Raw genomic sequence first — 24,788 nt, forward strand, 5'->3', positions numbered from 1 at the left:
ATCAAAGAAAAATAATGATCTTTTTCAGTGCAGCTAGCTCAGTACTGTCTGTATGTGATGTACAAGGTCTCATTCACAGGTATACAATTATAATGGGTTATGTTGTGTGGTCATGCTGGATACCAATGACGTTGTAAACACAGGGAACTGAGGTTTTCAATATATTCAATTAGAATCTAACTGCAGGGCATCCTCTGAGTTTTCTTTGAAGGCTTGCCAACAGTTTCTCACAGTTCTTGACCTTCACAGTAGCTCTGATACCTCATGTTATGCAAGTACTTTTGGTTTGGCATGGTGGCCGTTACCTTGAGACTGGGTTCACACTGAGGAACGGAGCAGCTCACAGCAGGGGGTCCGGGACGTCTCCATTCACTGTTTCAAGTCCGATTTCAGCCCGAATTTTCAGCTGAATTCGGACCTGAAACGGACCAGAAGACACACAGGACTCCTGTGCAATTCGCACCGGAGCTGCTCTGGAGATGTGTGAACTAGCTCCATAGAGAGCCGGTCACAATCTCCTGAAATGCGAATTGGATGCGGGGAAACCCACTTCCAAATTGCACTGGTGTGAACCCAGCCTGAAGCAAAAACATAGGCTGATGCTTTGCTATTAACTTCGGAGGCAATAAAGTCCAGGATTTTACACAAGTAGAAATGCTGTCCAATGTTTTTCAGTGTGGAAGGGCATGCAAACTAAATGACGTGCCTTTGTATATCAATTCTTTATTCATTCATCATTGGGGATGTAACTTGGCATAGGTGGCTTACAACTTTTGTTTTTCTTTGCCCATCACCCATTGAAAGGGTTGGTTGGTGTTTATGTCGCATACATGATCTGCTCTCCACGCAATGCTCCTCATACATTTCCTAGAGTTGCTGACAAAGGAGCTCTTTTCCTTTCATTTTTGTTCTGCAGACTATCCCAGATGAAGAAACCAGTGGTCACCAAAATGTGTGGTAATGGCACAGAGCTGACAGGCAGGGAGGGGGGGGGGGGTTAGGAGGACAGAGGAGAGCTGCGGATGATGGAGGTATGTAAACTGACCATGGTGGCAGGGTTTAGCCATGGTCAGTTTACCGGGGAGAGGGCAGAACCAAGCAGGATCATCCAGGTATTTTAGATGATACAAGGGGCCAAATTACACAACACAAGCACTGTGCTGTTATTCATGGTTTAAGGGAACAGGATCCATTTTTTTGTTTTTTTAGGGTAACAAATGCTTTAACTATGTATTTTAGTAATGTGGTCTAGAGAGGACATGCTGCATGAGCCAACTACACCAGGAGGCAGAGACAGTTGGAACTGGTGGTTACCGTATTTTCACATCTGTAAGGGTCAAAGCTCTAGGTCTGCAAGCTTTACACATTATCTTCAGTATTCTACACATCTGGTTGATTTATTAAAGGAGTAGACCAAGTTCACGTTGAAGAAAAAAAGTAAGTCTGCAAAGTGAACTTTCACTTAGCTTATTAAAGGAGAAGTACAGCCAAAGCTTGTTTGGCTGTACTTCTCCTATGGATCACAGGAGTTCAGTTTGTTCTGCACTCCTGTGACCCATTTTCAGCCGACAACAGGCTAAAGCCCGCTGTCAGCTGACGTTACAGAGCCGCTCCAGGCTGGGGAAATATTGCGACCATGGTTAGGATCCACCGGCACTCGGCTCAGCCTCTCATTGTGTAGCTAGGAGCCTGAGCCAGCCGCTCACGTCCCCTCCACAGCCCAGCGCTCCGGTGAGCAAGGGGGGACGGAGGGGGGGGTTGGCAGAGCAGAGAGCCGGTGACTGATAGTCACCGGCTCTCTGCTCACAGAGCACCGAGAATGGAGCGATCAGCGGTGTTTGATCACTCGGTTCTCAGCCTTAGAGCCAGCGGGAGACAGATGCAGCATTGATCACCTGTTTTTAAAAAACCCCCAAAAACCTCAACTTCTCAACTTCTCTTCTAAATGTGGTGAAGTTAAGTGAATGAATGATTGAAGTTAGCACAGCTTCACTTCCTTCACTAAGCCACATTAAAAAAAAACCCTTACTGCAGTAAACATGACCTACTCCTTTAGTAATCAACCCCACCAAATCAAAGATATGTGTGAAATTGGTGGACTGATACCAAAGGATTGTGCAAGTGTTGTTGTGCTAAGGCTGTAGTTTGCAATATTTTACTGTCAGTCTTACAGTACCTTCACTCTGATAATAAGGCCGGACCCCCCCCCACACACACACACACGCACGCACGCACACAATTTTTTCTGGGACCGGCATGATTTTTACAGTTTTGCTGGAAGTGCTTTGCTTTCCAATTCTCCCACATCCAAAATAGAAAAGACTGACGCATAGCGTGCATGGAACCCTTAGGAACAAAATGTGGGTTTGGGAAATTGAGACATCTAACAGTATTAGTCACTCTTTTAAATTATCAATAGACCTTATACTAAAAAAGAGATGTGTATATGTATGGGGGGCGCTAGGGATAAGCTCCAGGAAGCAAGGGGGGGCGACACAATCATTGCTCCACAATTATTGCTGTACTGATGTGCATGCTTCCGACTCAACAAATCACCAATGTCTAATTTTACAAATAGTGACAAGTGGAGAACTTGAAAGCTTGAAAGGCAAAAGCAGAGGGAGAAAAACAATGCAAAATCCAAGTGTGGCGTCCAGCTATCTAGAAAACAAAAAAAAACAGCTGGGTGCATTGTTAGATGAACCGCAAGAATGCTGCGCTCCAACTGTACTGGCCCCCATATGATGTCACTGCTACAGTTTGCGCAGATGCAGGACCTGTTTCGAGGTGTTTTCCTCTTTCTCAGCTGAGAAAAAGGAAGTCTCCTTGAAACGTGTTCTGCATCTGCTAATGGTCCAGCAGTGACAAAATTTGGGGACCAGTATAGTCAGAGTGGAGGATTCCTGTGGTTCATCTGCCGCCACAGCAGGCTTGTTTATATAACGGTCATATGGACCTTGCTCATTATCTCTCTCCACATCCATGGTCAGGGTGCCTGGAAGTGTTCCACTCAACTCATTCTCTTCTCCACCACAGTGCTCTTCATTCTTGATGTTTTAGCCCTTTGAGTAGAACTAATGGTGAATTTAGTATGTTTTCCAACGGTTACGCTGCACTATGACGTTAGCGTTGGTTTTCTCCCTCCTCTCTGATCTACGGCATACAGATGGAGTTCCCTCTCCATTAAAGCAGCAGCATACCATAAACAGTGAACATTGTCAGCTGTTCTAGTTTTATCAGATACCCACTCCTTTCTGTTTTTCAGGTTGCATATATTGTGTGTTTACACATCTGTGGTCACTATCTAGTACACACGATTAGATTACATTGTGGATATTTGTGTTCGTTTATTGAGTAATAGAGACAGTATTGTTTAATTGCCTTGAGTTGACTTTAATTAAGCCATGCCTCTGAGTGCTTGTTGGTGTTAGGCAGTTTGTTTCAAGTTGGAGAACATTGAAGGGCAAAGTAAAATATATTTATAGTTGCCATGAAGTCCAATAAGGCAATGATCCAAGGCAGAATGTTGCCATCATTACTTGTGGCCTCTTTCCGGGGGGTAGGTGAGTGACAATACTCAATACACAAGTCATTCTCAACCTTTTTACCCCAAAGAAACGATTTAAATAGTTTTCAGTTCTCTGGGTACCTCTGCTCAATTGAAGTCCTCAGGGGGTCAAGTTGGAAAAATGTCCCTTACATTGGTGATCAGGGAAGAATGTTCTTCCCCTCCCCCCTCTGCCACCATTCCAGACAGCTAAAAAGATAATTGGTGTCATACTGCTGGCTCAGCCAAGTGTCACTGGACCCGGGACTATCCAGGGACCATCAGATGGGAGGTCAATCAGCAAACTCAAAGAACCCTAGTAACCTCTTGAGGAACCCTATTTGAGAATGGCTGTAATACTGTGCTTCCACCGCTAACATATTCTGCTACCTATTGCCAGCTGTGGTGTGTCCAACTTTCTGGTTCTGGGTTCCTGGCTCTACACAAGTATTGGCTAATATTTTTTTTTAAACTGATAGAGTCTTTTTAAAGTATATAGACGTTACAATCCTTATTTAGGCTTATTCTGCAGCCATGTGGCATTTTTTTGTTTTGTTTTAGTCAATGGAAAGCACTATGGGGATTAGATCAATTCTTAAAAAAAAATGGCACCATCAGATGGGAGGTCAATCGGTCACTGCTCAATGAACCCCTAGCAACCTATGGAGGAACCCTGGTTGAGAATGGCTGCAACAGACTGTGCTTCCACAGCCAAAATATTCTGCTACCTATTTTTATCTGTGGTGTGTCCAGATTTCTGATGGTGATGGGGGAGTGCATAAATAGTTTGTAGTCTCAGAGAGCAGAGTTGTTTCCAACTTTCTGGGTGTGGGTTCCCAGATATAGCCCCTTCCTAGTTGGACTTCTAGGTTTAGCTAGGCAAATTTCATTTTGTAGCTCTCCTGTAGTCAGCAAGCAGCCCGAATATTTATGAAACCCCAGCCAATACCTGGGGAGGTGTGCCCAGATAGGGAGTGCATAAATAGTTTGTAGCCTCAGAGAGCAGGGTTGTTTTCCTATGAGGGGTGGTACCCAAACAGAAGGGCTACCAGCCCTTCCTTGCCATCCTGCGGAGTGTCCAGCCTGTCTCATTGAGGTCCCATCTGTACTTAGCTCGAGGCCTATCTTGTTGCAAGCCCTTTGGAAACCAAAATAGGAATGTCCCTGAGGATCTGACCTTAGAGCTTTACAGAGGAGAATGCCTGCCTGAGACATCCAAGCCCTGGGGACACTGAAAACACAGAACCAAGGGAGAAGGATCTCAATGACTGGTGCTATGTTAACCCCTGTTACATGGAGTTTGAGGCTTGCCTGGCCTGGAACATTGCTAATGGTGTACCAGTGCTGCCCACATAATGTCCTGTTGCTTGAGGGACTGTGTTCAGAAGCTGCTGCCAAAGGGAGAATGTCCTTCCATTCCTTTTTAGAGTTCTGGAGTATCCCACAGCTCCCTATACCCCATCCAAGTTACTTTACAATAAACTTTTAAAAAAGGCAATCCCCTAGACCAGGGATATGGAATTAGCGGACCTCCAGCTGTTGCAGAACTACAAGTCTCATGAGGCATAGCAAGACTCTGACAGCCAAAAGCATGACACCCAGAGGCAGAGGCATGATGGGACTTGTAGTTTTGCAACAGCTGGAGGTCCGCTAATTACATATCCCTGCCCTAGACCAAGGGTCTCCAAACTTCCTAAACAAAGGACCAGTTTACTGCCCTTCAGACTTTAGGGGGGCTGGACTGTGGCTATTGGAAGTAGAAAATGTCCTGGCATCAGTGGGAGTAAACGGTGCAACTTTGGCATTGGGGGAGATATAGTGCATCATCATTGGTGGCAGTGAGACGAATAGTGCCATAATGTTGGTGTCAGTCGGGGGAATAGTGCCCCAATGTTGGTGTCAGTGGGAGGACTAGTGCCCCATCGTTAGTGTCAATGGGAGGAATAATGCCCCATCGTTGGTGTCAATGGGAGGAATAGTGACCCATCATTGGTGTCAATGGGAGGAATAGTGACCCATCATTGGTGTCAATTGGAAGAATAGTGCCCCATCGTTGGTGTCAATGGGAGGAATAGTGCTCCATTGTTGGTGTCAATGGGAGAAATAGTACCCCATTGTTGATGTCAGTAACAGGAATTATGTCCCATTATTGGTCCCAGTGGGAGGAATAGTAACTTGCGTCAATAAGAGGAAAAGTGCTCCAAGGGCCAAATAAAGGCACGTAAAGGGCCGCAGTTTGGAGACCACTGCCTTAGACTGTTTCTGACCTTGAGGAGTGGAAGTTGCTGTTTGCCTGGCTGCTGTTGAGCTAGTGGCAATAGAACCTGGGACTAAGCTAGAGTCCCTTGCGGGGAAGGGAGGGGTTACGCTACACAAGTATTAACAGATATATTTTTTTGTTTGTTTTCTTTTTTTAGTGATATAGTCTTTTTAAAGTATATAGACTTTACAATCCCTATTCAGACGTATTCTGCAGCCATGTGGCATTTTATTTGTTGCGGCTTGAAGCAGCTGGCTCGGTATTCAGGAAGGGTTTGTTAACATCGCATGTTTTGTTCCTTGGGTCATCCCTCTTTTCAGGAGCCCAGATGGCTGCTTAAAGAATAATTGTTTGCTTTGTTGACGGCTGAAGAGCCTGGAGTTATGTTGCAGCAAGCTGCAGCTTCCTCGCTCAGCTAACTCCGCAGTCGCATGAGTCCGATCTGACAGGCTTTGCAAAACTATTAGTGGTGAGAACGCGCGCGGGAAACGAGTGATATGGGCCAACGCATCACCTGGTACATGACACCAAAGAGAGATGCGCGACAGATCTATTAGAGGGATGTGGGGAGGCAGTTATGTTTAAAATTAAGCAAATAATCCGTGGAAGATATAGGTCGGCGATGTTTAAACAGCCCAGAGGATATAGAACGTTATTAAAGAAACCGGAGGGGGGCTGCTCAGCATCGAGATACAATTTGCAGCTTCTAGCGAAGAAAGACATTATTGTTCAGTAGGAAGTAATAGCGAATCTGGTTTAAGAATGTCATCTTTTCTTTTGTATCTGAAATCTCACACAGACAGAGGCTTTGTGATTTTTAAGTCCAATTGTAATTTTCAAGGTAATTGGGAATATGTTAGCAGTACCTGATCTTCCTTGGCACAGTAACACCACTGAGTAAGCAAAACCTTTTGACAATGAAGTCTACTCACCCCAAGGAGCACTTGACCTTGTACTCACCTTGGAACCAGGGCCGCTGATAAGGCAATACAACCAGCCCTCCTGTACCTGTCCCAGGCCCCGACAGTTTAAAAGGGGACCGGGGAGCCTGTTGAGCAGGAGAGCCTGCTGTATTGCCTTGTGCCTCTTGTGGTTCCCCCGGCAGTTTTCTCCCTTTGGCTGCTCTGCAGGGGGATCAGTTCAACGTACTTGTCAACGGTCCCTTTATTTACCAAGCTGTCCCGTGTTGGCTTTGTCCTGATTTTGGAGCAGCGGGGGACAGCTGTAGAGTCTCTGCCTTTGCAATCAAATTTGTACAGTGCCGGGTCCTGAAACCCCCCTCTGTCACAGGCTTTGTGATTTATAAGTCCCATTCTAATTTTCAGGGTAATTCTGAGTATTTTAGAAGTATCTGATCTTCTTTGGCACAGTAACACCATCCGGTAAGCAAAACATTTTGACATTAAATTCTCCTCACCCCAAGGAGCAGCTAACCTTGTACTCACCTTGGAACCAGGGCCGCTGATAAGGCAATACAGCCAGCCCTCCTGTACCAGGCCCTGGTCCCATCTGTTCAAAAGGGGGTCCGGGAGCCTGCCGAGCAGGAGAGTGGGCTGTACTGCCTTGTGCCAATTGTGAATCCCTTGACGGTTTTCTCCCTTCGACTGCTCTGCGGGGGGATCAGTTCTACATAGTTGCCAACGGTCTCTTTATTTTTGACTCGATTTTGGAAAACGGGAACAGCTGTAGAGTTTCTGTCTTTGCAATCAAATTTGTATGCTGCCGGGTCCTGAAACTCCCCCTCCGTCTCCCCTAATGCAGTTGGCAGTGTTATCGGTTGCCAGCATGAAATGGCAAGGAAGGATGAAGTTCTCTGCCTAGCATTGTCACTGTGGCATGTTAGCGAAAATATCAAATATTTTCGGGGGGGGGGGATTAGGCTGTCAGGTAGGCTGTCCGGCGCCCCATGATTTCTAACAGCCGCCCTGCTTGGAACTACCCACATACAATCCAGTTTTTTAAGAGAAATACCAGCGAGTTAATAAAACAAGACCTTCCATAAGGGGGAGAAAACCAAAAGTAGGATTTCGGACTGTACCTCCAGGGAAAGTTCTTTAACAAGCACAATACCTATTAATCCAAAAAAACACTATTATTTATACAGACATGTTTAAAAAGCAAATTGACATTATAAAAAATTCTAGTCAATCATACTTTTTAGATCACAATAGCGCAAAATGTTATAGCTTTTCGAAGCGCTCAGAATCTACGTGTTTCACTTCTTCTGGATATGCACTAAAAGATGGCACTGGACCATCCTATTCTATCTGAAGCCACAGATGTATCTATAACTGGCAGTTGTTCTGTCTTCTCCCAGCAGGGCATTAGAAAATGTAGTATGTATGTCTTCATCCAGATATATACAGGGGTTCTGTCACCATTTTCAGCAAGGGCTGTACCTTTTAAATATAGTTGGGATTCATCCAGACATATGTCGGATGGATGAGTTTGCCCAGTCCTGTTTGGGATCTGTAGGTTAGCTTATATATAACCTTTTGGAAATGAAGCTCCTTGGGGAAGAGGATCTACTATTGTTCAGGGCGTGGACATGGGCGGAGCTTGAGTGGTCGTAAAGGTGACCCGCCCTTGCTCCCGGGAGTCCACGTCGCCTCCCTGTCACATTAGGTTTTACACTGCTTTACTGGGTAAAAGCGCTTACCTCGTCACCATGCATAGGTAATTCAATAAACTTAGAGGACCCTTGGCTGGTCAGGCAAAGACCCACCCAAGCCTGTCCCAGGCCCTTCAAGTTTCCTGTGTCACCTACAAGGACAGGGCAAGCCCTTTCCCCCAGCCGCACTCTCCCTGCTCAGCGCCCCGCCCAGCCCAGTACAGCCCCTCCCTCCTACCCTGCTCATTCATGCTTGGGCACACAAGATGGGGGCAGGCAGGCCAGACTCTGAGCTGCCGGGTGAAAGCGATGGGCTTGTATATGAATCTAGAAGTTAGAGGGCCCGCCCACACTGGGCTCCCAATTTGTGTGACCACTCATTTTGCTGCTGACTAATAAGAATGAGTGATTTCAGCTAAACTGGTTTTGCTGTGAAGTGATTGATCAGCCTTATTCTGGCCTTTCAATTTTCCAGAAACTTCATCTGGTTACAACCAACTTTAAGTTGCGAAAGTTGTCAGATGGATCTGGACAATCTACCACCAATCAGTTGATATATTTACAGTTAGGCCCATAAATACTGAATTGTTATTTTAGCTTTTAACCTAAAAGTATTGCAGTTGATGTTATATGATAATTGTGGGTTGAAAATTAACTGGGGGGAGGATAGTCTCCGAATTGGGTGAATAGTTTGGGAATTACAGCACTTATTATAGGCAACCACCTTCTTTTCAAGGGACCAAAAATACTTTATTAATACCCAACTGAACTCACAATTTAAATCTGCTAAATTAACTATTTTTGATTGGCAAAGTGTAACAATTTGTTTTTTTTGTAAGAAAACCATAGCCATAGCCTGAGTAGAAAAGCCCATCTTGGCTTCTTTGTTGAAAATTAACCTGCTTACAGAGCCCAATAGCTCAATCTCAAATTTACACACATAGATTAGAAGTCAAAAGTATGACTTCTCTTTCTTCCCCCCTCTTTACCTGCTCAGGATTTGCATTTAAGGATTGGAAAAGTGCAATATATAATTTTTTTGTTTTTTGGCCTTAAAGCGGTAGTAAACCACACCAATTTTCCTTTTTCTTTTTAAACCCTGCAAAGTAAAGGCATAATGTGCTAGTAAGCATTGCAATACTTACCTTAGAACAAAGCCCTGTCAGCTCTGATAGATGCTTCCATCTTCAACCGGTCTTCCTTCCTGGTTCGCATTCTCCAGCCGTCTGTCTGCGCAACAATGATGTCACTCTCGCGCATGTACGCGGGAGTCATGAACCACGGCACAGAGCTCTGAGTAGACTGGTATACCGTCACTTCCAAGCACATGCGCCGGTGAAATCCCTGGCTGCATGCAGTGTGAATATCTCCTAAACCGTGCAGGTTTAGAAGATATTCGTAGTATCTAAGGGTAAGCCTTATTATAGGCTTACCTGTAGGTACAAGTTTACAGAAGAGGTTTACCTTCACTTTAACCCCTTCCCACCGATCCCTGGCATCCCTTTAACTGGGTCTTTACGCTAAGGGGCAGAAAGGACTGCCTGATCATGTGACCACTGTGATTGGCTGTAAAAGTGGTCACTTGATTTGGAGTCAGTTCTGCCAGCACCCGATCACTACTAGAGACTGAGGGTTGTCTGTAACAGCTCGGACACTATGGTAGGGAGCCCTTGTAGAAGGCCAACTTGGGGTTCCCCAGGGTGTGGAGTATAAGCCCCAGCCTTCTTCTTCACCAGGGCCTCTGATGGTGGGGATAGACTTGCAGCAGACTGGAACCAGGGACTCCCAGCTGAAGATGCGGAGACCCTTCGCAGAGTACAGATGGCAGGATACAAGAGGATCAGGGAAACTAGATGAGGTCAGGGCAGGCCACAGGCTGGCAAAAATGGTAGATGAAGCCGGGGTCGGCACACAGGAAGTCAGACACAGAATGCAAGTAATAGGTGGGAAAGCAGGAGCACGGAGGAACTAGGAAGTTGCTCAGGCAACGCATACTGCACTGGGCATGTCTATACATAGAGAAGCAGACTAGGAGGTGGACCAGGAAGTGGTACAACATAAAGATATATAAATCCACAGTAGAGCAGGCCACCCCCATAGATGAACACAGAAGACAGCAGCACGTGTGAGTAGGACTGCAAGTCCAACAGAACCACTACGGCACGGAGGTAAGAATTTCACAAGAAACTGCAGGCTAAACCACAACAGAGAGCTTGCTCTCAGCAGAAGAACCTCGGATCCCCAAAGACACATATGTATGGCGTGTGATTTTTAAAGCACACCCTCTTTGCCGCTGTACATGTGTGTTATGTGGGCCGCAAAAGGTTAATACCGCTTTAATTGTTAACTGATGGCCCCATTCACACCTCAGCTTTTTGTAGCTTGAAGCCCAAAGCTCCAAACTGCTGGAGGAGAAAAAATGTATTATTCGCTATGGAGAGGGTTCCCATCTCTACTACGAAGTCGCCTGAAGCCAATCACCTGAAGCTCAACAAAAAGTTTTGGAGCTTTATTTTTTATTTTTTTGTAGCTCAAATTGGGCAGATGTGTGTGTTTTTGAAGCTCTTTTTGATCCACGGAAATGCTTGATTTGTGCATTTCTTTTTAGTGTTTTAGAGCATTTTGTCGCACGTTTCTGAGGGTTTTTCTGCTCCAATGCAATAATTAAACAAAAATAAATAATGATACTTAAAAAAATAAATAATACATAAAATATATAAATAGCTATTCAATAAAATACTTAAAGTAGAACTATAGGCAAAACTTTTTTTTTTCATTTTTGATAGAGTAAGGGAGGGCTATAAGCCCTGTTAAAATAATTTTTGCCATTTGTGTCCCATTGCTGAGATTTCATTTCACTTCCTGTTCCAAAGCCAAACAGGAAGTGAGAGGAAATCCCTGAAAATTAAGCAAATTTCTTGGGGACCCCCAGGTCACCAGAACTAGTGTCCCCATTGGAAGATTTCTCTTCTATTACATTTCTGGGGACAACCCAAAACTTGGGATTTTTCTTTTACTTTCACTTTCAATGATAATGGTAACCAGGACAAATAGAGAGGGTAAATCTCCTTAACGGGGCACAGACTGCAAAAAAAAACCGATAGGTGTTCTAATCCCTCTCCACTCTATCTAAAACTAAAAAAATATTTTGCCTTTAGCTATACTTTAAATAAATAATAATAATATGCACAAATAAATAATAAAATAAATAAATAAGACAATCCAACCCCTAACCCTAATATTACCCCTAATCCTAACCTCTAAAGCCGCGTACACACGAGCGGAATGTCCGACAGAAAAAGTCCGACAGAAGCTTTTCATGGTCTATTCCGAACGTGTGTAGGCCCCATCAGACTTTTTTTTTTTGGAAAATTCTGATGGACCTAGAAAAGGAACATTTGAATCAGAAAAGGGCTGGCGACTCGGATGCTCTTGAATAAAAGTCCTTTATTGGGTTACATGGGTACACGGGTACAGGCTAACTGACGCGTTTCGGCTAAGAAGCCTTCATCATGATGCTTTGTAACTGTGTGTGTACCCGTGTACCCATGTAACTCAATAAAGGACTTTTATTCAAGAGCATCCGAGTTGCCAGCCTATTTATGATTCAAGTACTGCATTTTGGGGCCTGAACGTCCTGGCTAGAGCACCGGTTCACAGTTCATAGATCATCATATTAGCAGTGGAGCTGGGGTATCATTTTGCTTCTCTAGAAATAGAACATGTTCTAAATATTTCCGACTGAAACCAATTCCTATCGGGAAAACCGCTCGTCTGTATGCTGTTCCGACGGACCAAAAACGACGCATGCTCTGAAGCAAGTACAAGACGGAAGCTATTGGCTACTGGCTATTGAACTTCCTTTTTCTAGTCCCGTCGTACGTGTTGTACGTCACCGCGTTCTGGACGGTCGGACTTTGGTGTGACCGTGTGTAGGCAAGACTGCTGGAGCGGAATTCCGTCGGAGAAACCTTCGGAGTTTATTCCGATGGCAAAAACGGTCGTGTGTATGCGGCAATACCATAATATTAACCCCTAATCCTAACCCCAACCCATAACCTAACAAAAATAAATAAGTAATAAAAATAAGTAAATAAATAGATAATAATAAATACGATCAATAAATAACCCCTTACAAAAAAAGTCAAACAATTAATAAATAATAATTTAAATATAAATAATACAAGTGGATAAAAAGCTGAAAAACATAGCAACAAATGATGAAACAGATGATATTTTTGGATATTGGCTTCTTTTAAAAAAAAAAAAAAAATGCTTTAAAAACACTGTACAAAACGGTTGTACTACGTCTATGAACATGTTTGGACAACACGAGACCTTGATAAGTATTTACACTTATTTTGATGGCACAATGATAAACCTGATATGTAAATGTAGATTTTTGCAAGTACACTGTATGTACATTGGAAGTTGTTTACATATGTTTAATAAAACTTTTTGGATAAAAAAACAAAAAAAAAACCACTGTTCAAAAACGCCTGAAAAAAACGCCCCAAAAAACTCTCAAAACTGCGGCGCTCAGGTGTGACTGCTGCCTTTATGCCCCGTACACACGGTCGGACTCTCCGACGTAAAATGTGCGATCGGAGCTTGTTGTTGGAAATTCTGAACGTGTGTAAGGCTCCATCGGACAGTTTCCATGGGAATTTCTCGTCGCACAAAATTTGAGATCTGGTTCTCAAATTTTCCGACAACAAAATCCGTTTGCGCAAATTCCGATCGTGTGTACACGATTTCCGATGCACAAAATTCCACGCATTCTCAGAATCAAGCAGAAGAGCCGCACTGGCTATTGAACTTCGTTTTTCTCGGCTCGTCGTAAGTGTTGTATGTCACCGCGTTCTTGGCGTTCGAAAATTTCCAACAAGATTTGTGCGACCGTGTGCATGCAAGACAAAGTTTGAGCCAACATCCGTCGGAAAAAAATCCATGGATTTTGTTGTCGGAATGTCCGATCAATGTCCGATCAATGTGCGGTCGTGTGTAAGGGGCATTAGTGTGAAAGTAAAGAATCACGTGTTGTAACAAGGCTACCATATACAATATGGCCACAATCATCTGACACGTGTTGGGTTGTCACCCAGCCTAGGTTCTCGTTCTTTGCAGTATGAGTTACCAACTCATAGGATACTCTTTATGGGGGCTTTAAAGCAGCATCTTGAGTAGAGTGATGTGAGCTTATCTGCCTACACCGGAGTCTCCCATCCGTAAAACTGTCTCCCGGGACTGAACGTCGCCAGCGCCTTCGGCTAAATTGGACAAAGAACTAGAAGCCGCGAGTCATAAAGGTGCAGCATTGGCCCAGAATGAAAGCATTGTCACCTTTGCATTAGAAAGCAGTTTAAGCGGCTCTTAAAAACGTTCTTTTCCCGAGATGAATTTACCTTTGCATGGGTGGACTGAACCGTGAATCCTGCGATATTTACTGCCCGGCTCCTTTTCTGCGGTTTTCCAGGAGCGTTGCAGAATGGTGCCCGGTGAAGGGTGATAAAATAATATCTCTCCGGCTTAATGGCGGCAAATGATATTAAAGCAAGAGGGATAATGAGGAGAGGAAGGTTATCTTCGTTTATATATTCCATAAATCTGGAAGGGCTCTGTGATAGCTTTGCATTCTCTGCCACGGAACATCCATTACCTATTTAGTCAGGGGGGAAAAAAAAAAAACGAGAAATGGCATGCACCGGGGACAGGGCGATTCTGATGAAGGTAGGATGAACAGACATTTTGTGAAGGGTATCTTTGTAGGAAAGGACTAATAAAAACGTTTTATCAAATTTAAAGTATAAACTTACTGGATGAAGTAGAGTGGTTATAAACCTCTAAAATGAAAAATGAAGAAAGCGTATCCTATCTATAGTGTGTACTTGCCACTAGCCAAGGCACAGAGTGTAATTTCTGTCTTTTCTCTCCGCCCTCTGCTATCTACATGAGTCACTCCTGACAGTCTAAGCCAACCCCATGCCGTTCTGGGAGATGGCCTCGCCCCCCCCCCCCCCTTCCCCAGCACACAGCAGGTGATTGACAGCCTCAGCTGTGCATAGTTCCCTATGAGAATGTATAGAAAGGGGTGTGTCCATTTCCTCCACTCTGGTTTCAGATTACACTCGGCTCCCTCCTCTATGTTGTGTAGTGCATGACATCAGGTCTCCACCTCCTGCCCTCTGGAGAAATACTGTGTAAATTCTGAACTTTTAAGAGGAGAGGCGGCTGCAAATAAACAGGTACAATTTATATAGAATTTGTGTATCACCTGAGACCAGTCACTATACTGGGTATATGTGAAGGTTTACAACCACTTTAAAGCAGATCTTGTAATAAATGCATCCCTACTTCCCTGTGTAGAGGGTGCCACCATCATTTGCAGATTCCTGTTTCACATTCCTGCCATAAGCCTGCTGGCTGAGCATTGGTGAAGTCCTTTCTGTCCCCTCTGTTCCTTGAAGCTGTCTGAATGCTTCTAGCTCCCAATGCCTACAACATTTTAGAATGCTAGAAGTCTCCTCTATGATAACACCATTACAGTGCTGGGGCTTTCAGCCTCATTTATGCCATGCAGGGGATTATTGGGAGTCTGCAGGCCAGTCATGTTCCTCCACCCCAAACTCGCTCATCCATGTCTTTATGGACCTTGCTTTGTGCACTGGTCCAAATCATTTGGTGGAGGGGGGATTATGGTGGGGGGGTTGTTTTTCAGGGATTGGGCTTGGCCCCTTAGTTCCAGTGAAGGGAACTCTTAAGGCGTCAGCATACCAAGACATTGTGAACAATTTCATGCTCTCAACTTTATGGGAACAGTTTGGGGATGGCCCCTTCCTGTTCCAACGTGACTGCGCACCAGTGCACAAAGCAAGGTCCATAAAGACATGGATGGGTGAGTTTAGGGTGGAGGAACTTGACTGGCCTACACAGATTCCTGATCTCAACTCGATAGAACACCTTTGGGATGATTTAGAGCGGAGACTGCGAGGCAACATCTCATGTTGATCTCATTCAACATCAGCGCCTGACCTCACAAATTGCGGTTCTGGAAGAATGGTCAAACATTCCATAGACACACTTCTAAACCTTGTGGACAACCTTCTCAGAAGAGTTGAAGCTGTTATAGCTGCAAAGGGTGGGCCAACTCATTATTGAACCCTACGGACTTATGCCCCGTACACACGGTCGGATTTTCCGATGGAAAATGTCAGATCGGAGCGTGTTGTCGGAAATTCCGACCGTGTGTGGGCTCCATCGGACATTTTCCATCGGATTTTCCGACACACAAAGTTGGAGAGCAGGAGATAACATTTTCCGACAACAAAATCCGTTGTCGGAAATTCCGATCGTGTGTACACAAATCTGACGGACAAAGTGCCACGCATGCTCAGAATAAATAAAGAGATGAAAGCTATTGGCCACTGCCTCGTTTATAGTCCCGACGTACATGTTTTACGTCACCGCGTTTAAAACGATCGGATTTTCCGACAACTTTGTGTGACCGTGTGTATGCAAGACAAGTTTGAGCCAACATCCGTCGGAAAAAATCCTAGGATTTTGTTGTCGGAATGTCCGAACAAAGTCCGACCGTGTGTACGGGGCATAAGACTGGGATTCCATTAAAGTTCATGAGCGTGTAAAGGCAGGCGTCCCAATAGTTTTGATAATATAGTGTATATAGCACCTTAATAATTTTTGTGTTAGAGAAGACTAACCCCACCACTTGGACTCTGCATATGCACAGTGTTGCCACAGGGTTTTGTGTCCTGGCAGAGCTCTTTGACCCATCTATGCACGTGCGGTTTTACCATGCATTCACAAAGACAGGGCTGCTGTGGGTGTTTCTAAACTTTGCGGTGTCTCCGCAAAAAATCCCCAGCATGTGTGCACATGTACCGAATGGCTCTGCTGGGCCCTGAAAGTTGTTCAGAACCCTTGGGGTGTATCTGCACATGCACCAAACAATCAAATATGGTGGTGTCAGTGGAGGTGGGCATTTTAAAGTAAAATGAATGGCAAAACTTTTTTTTTTTTAGGATTAAGTAAGGGAGGGTTATTACCTCTGTCAGCTTTTATTTTCGTCATTCATTGAGGAGATTTCCCTTCACTTCCTGTCCCTTAGCCAAACAGGTGAGGCAATCCCTCCATAGTGAGGGAATCCCTGGTTGTTGGTTGTCACCAGAACTAGTGTCCAAGATGAATGATTTTCCCTTCTATTTTCGTTCTGGTGACAACCCAACATTTGGGATTTTCTTTCCTTACAGTGAAAAATGGTAAACCTGTGTATGATCAGTTATTATTATTATACAGGATTTATCTCATGCCAACAGTTTGTGCAAATCTTTACAATATAAAGAGGGACAGTAGTTATGCAGTTCAATACAAGGGTTAAGAGGGTCCTGCTCATAAGAGCTTACAATCTAATGGGGAGGGGCAAGTGATACAAAAGGTAACAACTGTGAAAGATGAGCTGATAGACAAATTAAAAGGTCAGTTGTTAGTTGGAGGTGTGATAGGCTATCCTGAAGAGGTGAGTTTTCAGGGATCGCCTAAAGGTGGCCAGCGTAGGACAGAGCCAGATAGATTGAGATAGAGTTCCAGAGGATGGGAGAGGCTCTAGAGAAGTACTGGACTTGAATATGGGAGGAGGAGACTAGGGGAGCTAGAGAGCAGGAGGTCTTTGGAAGAGTGGAGAGGACGCGTGATATTCGGAGACAAAGTTGGTGATGTAGTTCGAGTTGTGAATGGCTTTGTACAGTATGATGTTGTTAGTATTGTGAAATTAATTTCCTGGGCAATCAGAGGCCAGTGGAGGGATTGGCAGAGAGGGGTAGCAGACAAAGAGGTGACAGATTCCCTTTAAAAAAGTTGGGTATACTCACAAATGTCAATATTCGAGTATGTGCTGTCACTTCAACACTGAATATGTTTAAATGTTTTCTACAGAAGAGAAAATCTGGACCATTGCTCATCACAACATCACCGGACCAACGCCTGTACAGGGATCAATTTCCGGGAGGCCATACTCTGCCATACTTAACTACAGTGCCAGTGCTGAACAGCTGGAGGTCATGATCAACAGCGCGGAATACTGCGAACAGGAAGTGGTCTATCACTGCAAACATTCACGGCTACTCCATTCGCCTAGTAAGTAAAACAAAACAAAAAAATCACTGCTTAATTCACTTTTATCTGGTCATGTTTGCTAATAGATTTTTTTTATATTACATTTTGTATACTGTAATGCTTAGCTATAGAAATGAGATAAAGTATCAGTGCTCATCCATTGGGTATATAATATGTGAAAAATCTTGCTGCTGTTTAGCATCAGGTTTTTGTCTTTATTGGTGTTTCTTGCTCTTCTTGGGATTGATTTTATGGCTTTTCTTTAGTTGTTTTTCTTATGGTTCTCTTTAGGCTGGGTGTTCTATTTTGGTTTTTATGCTTCTCTGGTTGGGCTGAGTGGTATGTTTACCTTTTGAGTTGTTTATTATGACTATTTTTGGGATGGCTATTATGATTTCTCTCAAGTTGTTTTTAAGGTTTTTTCAGTTGGATATTCTGTTTTTTCTTGGGATGGTTTTAGGGATTCGCTCAGGGCTGGATGTTCTTTTTTAGCTTGGGTTGGTCTTTATGGTTCTCTTTGGGTTGAGTTGTTTTTTTATTACTTTTTTTGGTTGGGTGTTCTTTATTCTCTTGGGTTATTTTTTATGTTTCTGTTTGTGTTGGGCATTTATGTTTTCTGTTCGCTTGGTTTGTTTTTATGGTTCTAGTTCTGTTGGATGTTCTGTTTTCTCATGGGTTGTTGTTTATGGTTTTATTTGCATTGGATTTTACTGTTTTCTTCTGGTCTGTTTTTTTATTGTTTCGTTTGCAATGGGTTTCAATGTTTTTTGTGTTTTTCATATTTTTTTCCTGGGTTATTTATGGTTGTATTTCAGTTAGATATTACGTTTTCTCCTGGGAATGTTCTTTAAGATTCTATCTGGAATGGGTGTTATGTTTGCTTTGGGATTGAGGTTGGGTTCACACTGGGATGGGTGTTCTGTTTGCTTTGGGATAGAGGCTGGGTTCACACTTGAGAATGCAGCGGCTCACAGCAGGAGTCTGGTGCATCTCCATTCACCATTTCAGGTCTGATTTCAGCCCAAATTGTTGGCTGAATTCGTACCTGAAACAGACCAGAAGACGCACAGGACTCCAGTGCAATTCGCACTGGAGCCGCTACGGAGATGTGTGAACCTGCTCCATAGCTACTGAGTGGTATGTTTACCCTTGAGTTGTTTAATATAACTAATTTTTGGGTTGGCTATTGTAATTTCTCCTACTTTTTTTTTATGGTTCTCTTCGGGCTGAGTGTTATCTTTACCCTATGCGTTGTTTGTTTAAATACTTTTTTTGGGTTGTGTGCTCTGTATTCTCTTTTTTTATGGTTCTAGTTCAGTTAGATGTTCTGTTTTTTCTTGGGGTGGTTTTAAAGGTTATCTCTGGGCTGGATGTTCTGTTTTCATTGGGTTTTATTGGTTGCTTCTGGATTGTTTTTATTGGTTCTCTTTGCATTAGATTTCAATGTTTTCTCTTAGGTATTTATGGTTCTATTTCGATTAGATGCTGGTCTGGATGTTCTCATTGGGCTGGATTCTCTGTTTTCTCTTGGGATGGTTTTTATGGTTCTTTTTGAGTTGAGTGTGCACTTCTTTTTCTTTGGTTTGCGTTTCATGTCTTCTCTTGTGTTTTTTTTTTTATGGTTCTTCTTGAGTTGGATTTCATGGTGCTTTCTCTGTGGTTGAAGTGCCCATCCTAATTCATAATGTCTAGATGTCAACATGCTTATGGCCCTTGATTATTAGGGAATTCCAGCTGCTGAGTTAAATGGTATCCGAGGCAGCTCATGCTGACTCTCACAAACTTTGGTAAAGGTAATATCAAAAATGAACCTTGGCAAACCTCACAATAATTCCTCAAGATACAAAGCTATGATACATTAACTTGAATAGTTCAGCTTCTTTTACTTATAAAAACTTTGCATCTTCCTCTGGCGAGCGTGGCGTCCAGGAGGCCTCATTAGGAATACAAGATTGATTGATCTCATTATGGTGTTATTTGCATTGGGTTTTACTGCTTTCTTCTGGGCTGTTTTTTATGGTTCTGTTTGCAATGGGTTTCAATGTTTTTTGTGTTTTTCATAGTTTTTTCCTGGGTAATTTATGGTTCTATTTCAGTTAGATATTATATTTTCTCCTGGGAATGTCCTTTAAGATTCTCTGTGGGATGGGTGTTCTGTTTTCTCTTGGGTTCTGTTTGCTTTGGGATTGAGGCTAGGTTCAGACCTTAGAACGCAGCGGCTCACAGCAGGAGTCCGGTGCATCTCCATTCACCGTTTCAGGTCTGATTTCAGCCCAAACTTTTGGCTGAATTTGGACTTGAAACAGGCCAGAAGACGCACAGGACTCCTGTGCAATTCGCACTGGAGCCGCTACAGAGATGTGTGAACCGGCTCCATAGAGAGCCAGTCACAATATCCTGCTATGCGAATTGGACCCGCATCCAATTTGCATAGGTGTGAACCCAGCCTTAATGTTTTATCTTGGGTTTTCTAGAATTCTATTTCAGTTACATGTTAAGTTTTCTCTTGGAAATGATTAAAAACATTCTATCTGAACTAGGTGTTATGTTTTCTCTTGGACTGGTTTTATGGTTGTTAATGAGTTAAGTGATTGAGCATGGAGGTTGTTTTTGTTTTTGTTTATGTCTCTTTGGTTTGGGTTTTATGTTCCCTCTTGTGTTGATGTTTTTGGTTCTTCTTGGGTTGACTGTTTTGGTTTTTCTTCAGTTGTCTTTCATGGTGCTTTCTCTCTGGTGGAAGAACCCAGCCTAAATCATTATACAGTATGTAGAGGCCAACATACTCATGGCCCATTTGTTTATATGGACTTCAGCTACTGAGTGGTATGTTTACCCTTGAGTTGTTTAATATAACAAAGTTTGGATTGGCTATTGTAATTTCTCCTAAGTTTTTTTTTTTTTTTTTTTTTTTATGGTTCCATTTCAGTTGGATATTCTGTTTTCTCTTGGCATGGTTTTTATGGTTCTCTTTGGGCGGAGTGTTATGTTTACCCTATGAGTTGTTTGTTTAAGTACTTTATTTGGGTTGGGTCTTCTGTATTCTCTTGGCTTAATGTTTTATGGTTCTATTTGATTTAGGTATTAATGTTTTCTCTTCTCTTGGGTTGTTTTTATGGTTCTAGTTCAGTTAGATGTTCTGTTTTCTCTTGGGGTGGTTTTTAAAGGTTATCTCTGGGCTGGGTGTTCTGTTTTCTCTTCGTTTGTTATACTGTTTGCATTGGGTTTTATTAGTTTCCTCTGGGTTGTTTTTAATGGTTCTCTTTGCATTAGATGTCAATGTTTTCTCTTAGGTATTTATAATTCTATTTCAATTAGATGCTGGTTTGGATGTTCTCATTGGGCTGGATTCTCTGTTTTCTCTTGGGATGGTTTTAAAGATTCTCTCTGGTCTTGATGTTCTCATTGGGCAGGATTCTCTGTTTTTTCTTGTGTTGTTTTTTATGGTTCTTTTGGAGTTGAGTGTGTGTGCACTTTTTTCTCTTTAGTTTGCGTTTTATGTCTTACCTTTTGCTTTTTTTATGGTTCTTCTTGAGTTTGATTTCATGGTGCTTTCTCTGTGGTTGAAGTGCACAACCTAATTCATAATGTCTAGATGTCAACATGCTTATGGCCCTTGATTATTAGGGAATTCCAGCTGCTGAGTTAAATGGTATCCAAGGCAGCTCATGCTGACTCTCATGAACTTTGGTAAAGGTAATATCAAAAATGAACCTTGGCAAACCTCACAATAATTCCTCAAGATACAAAGCTATGATACATTAACTCGAATAGTTCTGCTTCTTTTACTTATAAAAACTTTGCATCTTCCTCTGGCGAGTGTCATGTCCAGGAGGCCTCATTAGGAATACAAGATGTAATTATACAAGTCAATAGTTAATGAGATAGTTACTTCTCCTCAGCCCTGAATCAGAGTTTCTGAACAAAGACAAGAATCTCATTTAAAATAAATTTCATGCAAAACTCTGGTTAGTTCTGTTTTCTCTTCGTTTGTTTGTTATACTGTTCGCATTGGATTTTATTGGTTTCCTCTGGGTTGTTTTTAATGGTTCGCTTTGCATTAGATTTCAATGTTTTCTCTTAGGTATTTATGGTTCTATTTCGATTAGATGCTGGTCTTATTGGGCAGGATTCTCTGTTTTCTCTTGTGTTTTTTTTTATGGTTCTTCTTCAGTTGGATTTCATGGTGCTTTCTCTGTCTTTGAAGTGCCCATCCTAATTCATAATGTCTAGAGGTCAACATGTTTATGGCCCTTTGATTATTAGGGAATTCCAGCTGCTGGGTTAAATGGTATCCAAGGCAACTCATGCTGACTCTCACGAACTTTGGTAAAGGTAATATCAAAAATGAACCTTGGCAAACCTCACAATAATTCCTCAAGATACAACGCTATGATACATTAACCCGAAAAGTTCTGCTTCTTTTACCTATAAAATCTTTGCATCTTCCTCTGGCGAGTGTGACCTCCAGGAGGCCTCATTAGGAATACAAGATGTAATTATACAAGTCAATAGGTAATGAGATATTTACTTCTCCTCAGCCCTGAATCTGAGTTTCTGAACAAAGACAAGAATCTCATTTAAAATAAATTTCATGCAAAACTCTGGTTAGTTATGGTTGTTAAGAGATTGACTAACATTTGCAGTACTTCTCTGATATTCTTTCACAGCATGAGGCCAATATTTAATTTACAGGTACTGTATGCTAAGACTGTGCAATCCACTTTGGCTGATAAAGCATTGATGAGGCACATCGCTGATGCTGGAAGGATTCTTGATAGGCAGCTGCAGCATTAAGGAGATAATTGAGATGATACACTTGTACTATTGTCAAACAAAAAGGCACAAAACACCTAAGGGCTTGTTCACGTGTGAAATTTGGGGGCGGTAAAACCTCACGATTTTGTTAGTGTTTGGCATGTGCTTTGCTTTAAAAATTAAAATAATGTTTGCACGACACTATGGGGTTGATTTACTAAAGCTGGAGAGAGCAAAATCTGGTGCAGCTCTACATGGAATGCTTCCAGTTTTGTTTGTCAAAGCTTAATTGAACAATTTTTATTTTTTTAATTGGTTGAACTAGATGGACTTGTGTCTTTTTTCAACCTGACTAACTATATAACTATGTAACTATATATGAACAAGCTGAAGTAAGGCCTGGTTCACACCTTGATGCATATTCCAGGTGCATTTTGTGTTTTTCAGTACTCGTTTTTGATCCATTGAAGTCTATGGAACCAAAAACACAGTTTGGTTGCACTTTCTCCAGTTCCCTGATATCCTTTTTGAGAACTGGTGTCCAAAACTGAACTTCATATTCCAGATGAGGTCTTACTAATGATTTGTACAGGAGGGCAAAATGATATCTCTCTCTTTGGAGTCCATACCTCTCTTAATACTAGAAAGGACCTTGCTCGCTTTGGAAACCGCAGCTTGGCATTGCATGCTATTATTAAGCTTATGATTGCGGCTCCTTAGGGGGTGCGCTACAAATGTATAAACAATTTGTCCACTACCTAGCTTATAATAAAACAAGCAAGATATTTATTAAAATACCTGTGTCAGGTTGTAACTAAATAGTGCTTAGAGAAGTCTGTTTAACTGTTTGAAATTGTGCCACAGGGATGGAGTTCGGCTTCGACTAGAGCGGACCATTTTTCTGAATGCCTTTGGTCACCCTGTGTCTTCCTATGAATGGAATTCTCAACTTCAAGGATTCTTTTTGTGCACAGAAAACCTGTGAAAAGCTAGAAAATAACAGATCTATTGTATACAGTCTCATCTGATAAACAGCAAACTTGAGAAAGCCTGTATTGTATTTCCAGGCATTGTAAAGGAACACTCTACAAATCAAACCAATGTGTTTTCTCTTCTCTTGATAAGAACGATGATCCTGAGTCAGTCCGGTGCTGAATGGACACGTGAATGAAGATAGATTGTCACTGATGACTCCTCATCCTTGGGTAGAGACCTAGAATAGTTTATTTGCCCAGGGTGACCTTTTATCTGGTCTTCTAAGTGTCTTTTCTGAGTTCTGTTGATTGTGCTATCAGAATCTAGGAGAAAAGCTATTGATTTAAAGTGCAATTTTCAGAATTTACTGCTGCCTGGCCTCTGTTGTGTTGTTACTGTGTTCTGTGATGTGATAATTGGTCTGAGTGTTACATGATAAGAGATAGGAGTGCTGTAGGAGCAGACTAACTGTAGTAAGCTGTAGATTGCTACATTGAATTACACCTCTGAAATCTTTGCGCACTCCAAATTATCGCCATTGCTCATTTTGAAGCTTCCAGCTTTTCTGCTAAATTGCAGCCCAATGGAATCTCTCTTACTTATGAATAGAATGCCATATTGTGTGTTGGAGTATTTAAAATAATTTTCGGTCCATATGTTCTAGACAAACAACCTGTAACGGAACGTCCCACACTCCGCTTGAGTGCTTCCATCAGTATACCACTTCCTCCCAGTCTGAATCTAGATATCAGATATTCCAACCGCTCACAAGCACAAAACAAGGCGAGACTTGTTTAGCTGCTAACATGGACTCATTTATTAAAACCAAAATGACAAGTCTTTATATACCGTTAAAGAGGAAGTTCCCCCCTCCTGCTCATATTACTCTAACAATACAACTGTAACCTAATTAACCTAATTAACATGAGCTAGTTTACTAAATCATTTACCCAGACTAGGTGACTCAGAGACATGACCTTTGGGGCAGACTTGTGGTCACCAAGCTTCACACAGTAGTATAAACACAACAGCAGGAGCTAATTACAATTAACAATACAAACAGTGATCTCCCCACCTCCTCAGCCTAGTAGGCAACAAACTATAATAGGAGTAGACTGTCCGACTCCTGCCCAGTTCTACAGGCCAATGTGATCAGCTCTCTCAACTAACATGGGGAGTTCAGAATCAAACAAACCAAGAATAGTCTTTACATATATCCTGGGAGATATTGTGGATAAATATTACTGTCCAATTTTAAGCAATCCAAGACATACCCTCCCAGTCACCATTTACAATATGGCATACACAGGGTTCCCAGAGTCTGTGTGTCCTGGGGGACAAGGACCCGAATCGAAAGTAACACCACCTCAGGGGTCCCCAGGGATGCAGCTCTCAAAGCACACCATTCCCCCAAATGCCAGGGCCCATAATCGGTAGGCAAGAGGCTGGAATTCAGTCCCCTCCAAAAGCCTCTGTCCCGGGTGAGTCTGTCACACAACCCTCGGTTCTTT

At 42.6% G+C, this 24,788-nt stretch overlaps 1 protein-coding gene across 1 annotated transcript in view; it reads left to right on the top strand.

Annotated features, from left to right (window-relative positions):
- The window catches only part of LOC141147242 (contactin-associated protein-like 5), a 585,111-nt gene that overhangs the window by 373,942 nt on the left and 186,381 nt on the right, over positions 1–24,788 (top strand). The window contains exon 13 of the mRNA XM_073634434.1: positions 17,368–17,568. Within this exon, the coding sequence (XP_073490535.1) occupies positions 17,368–17,568 (201 nt within the window). The remainder of the gene's footprint in view (positions 1–17,367; positions 17,569–24,788) is intronic.

Source organism: Aquarana catesbeiana, linkage group LG06 (assembly GCF_042186555.1).
Source record: "Aquarana catesbeiana isolate 2022-GZ linkage group LG06, ASM4218655v1, whole genome shotgun sequence".
Lineage (NCBI taxonomy): Eukaryota > Metazoa > Chordata > Amphibia > Anura > Ranidae > Aquarana > Aquarana catesbeiana.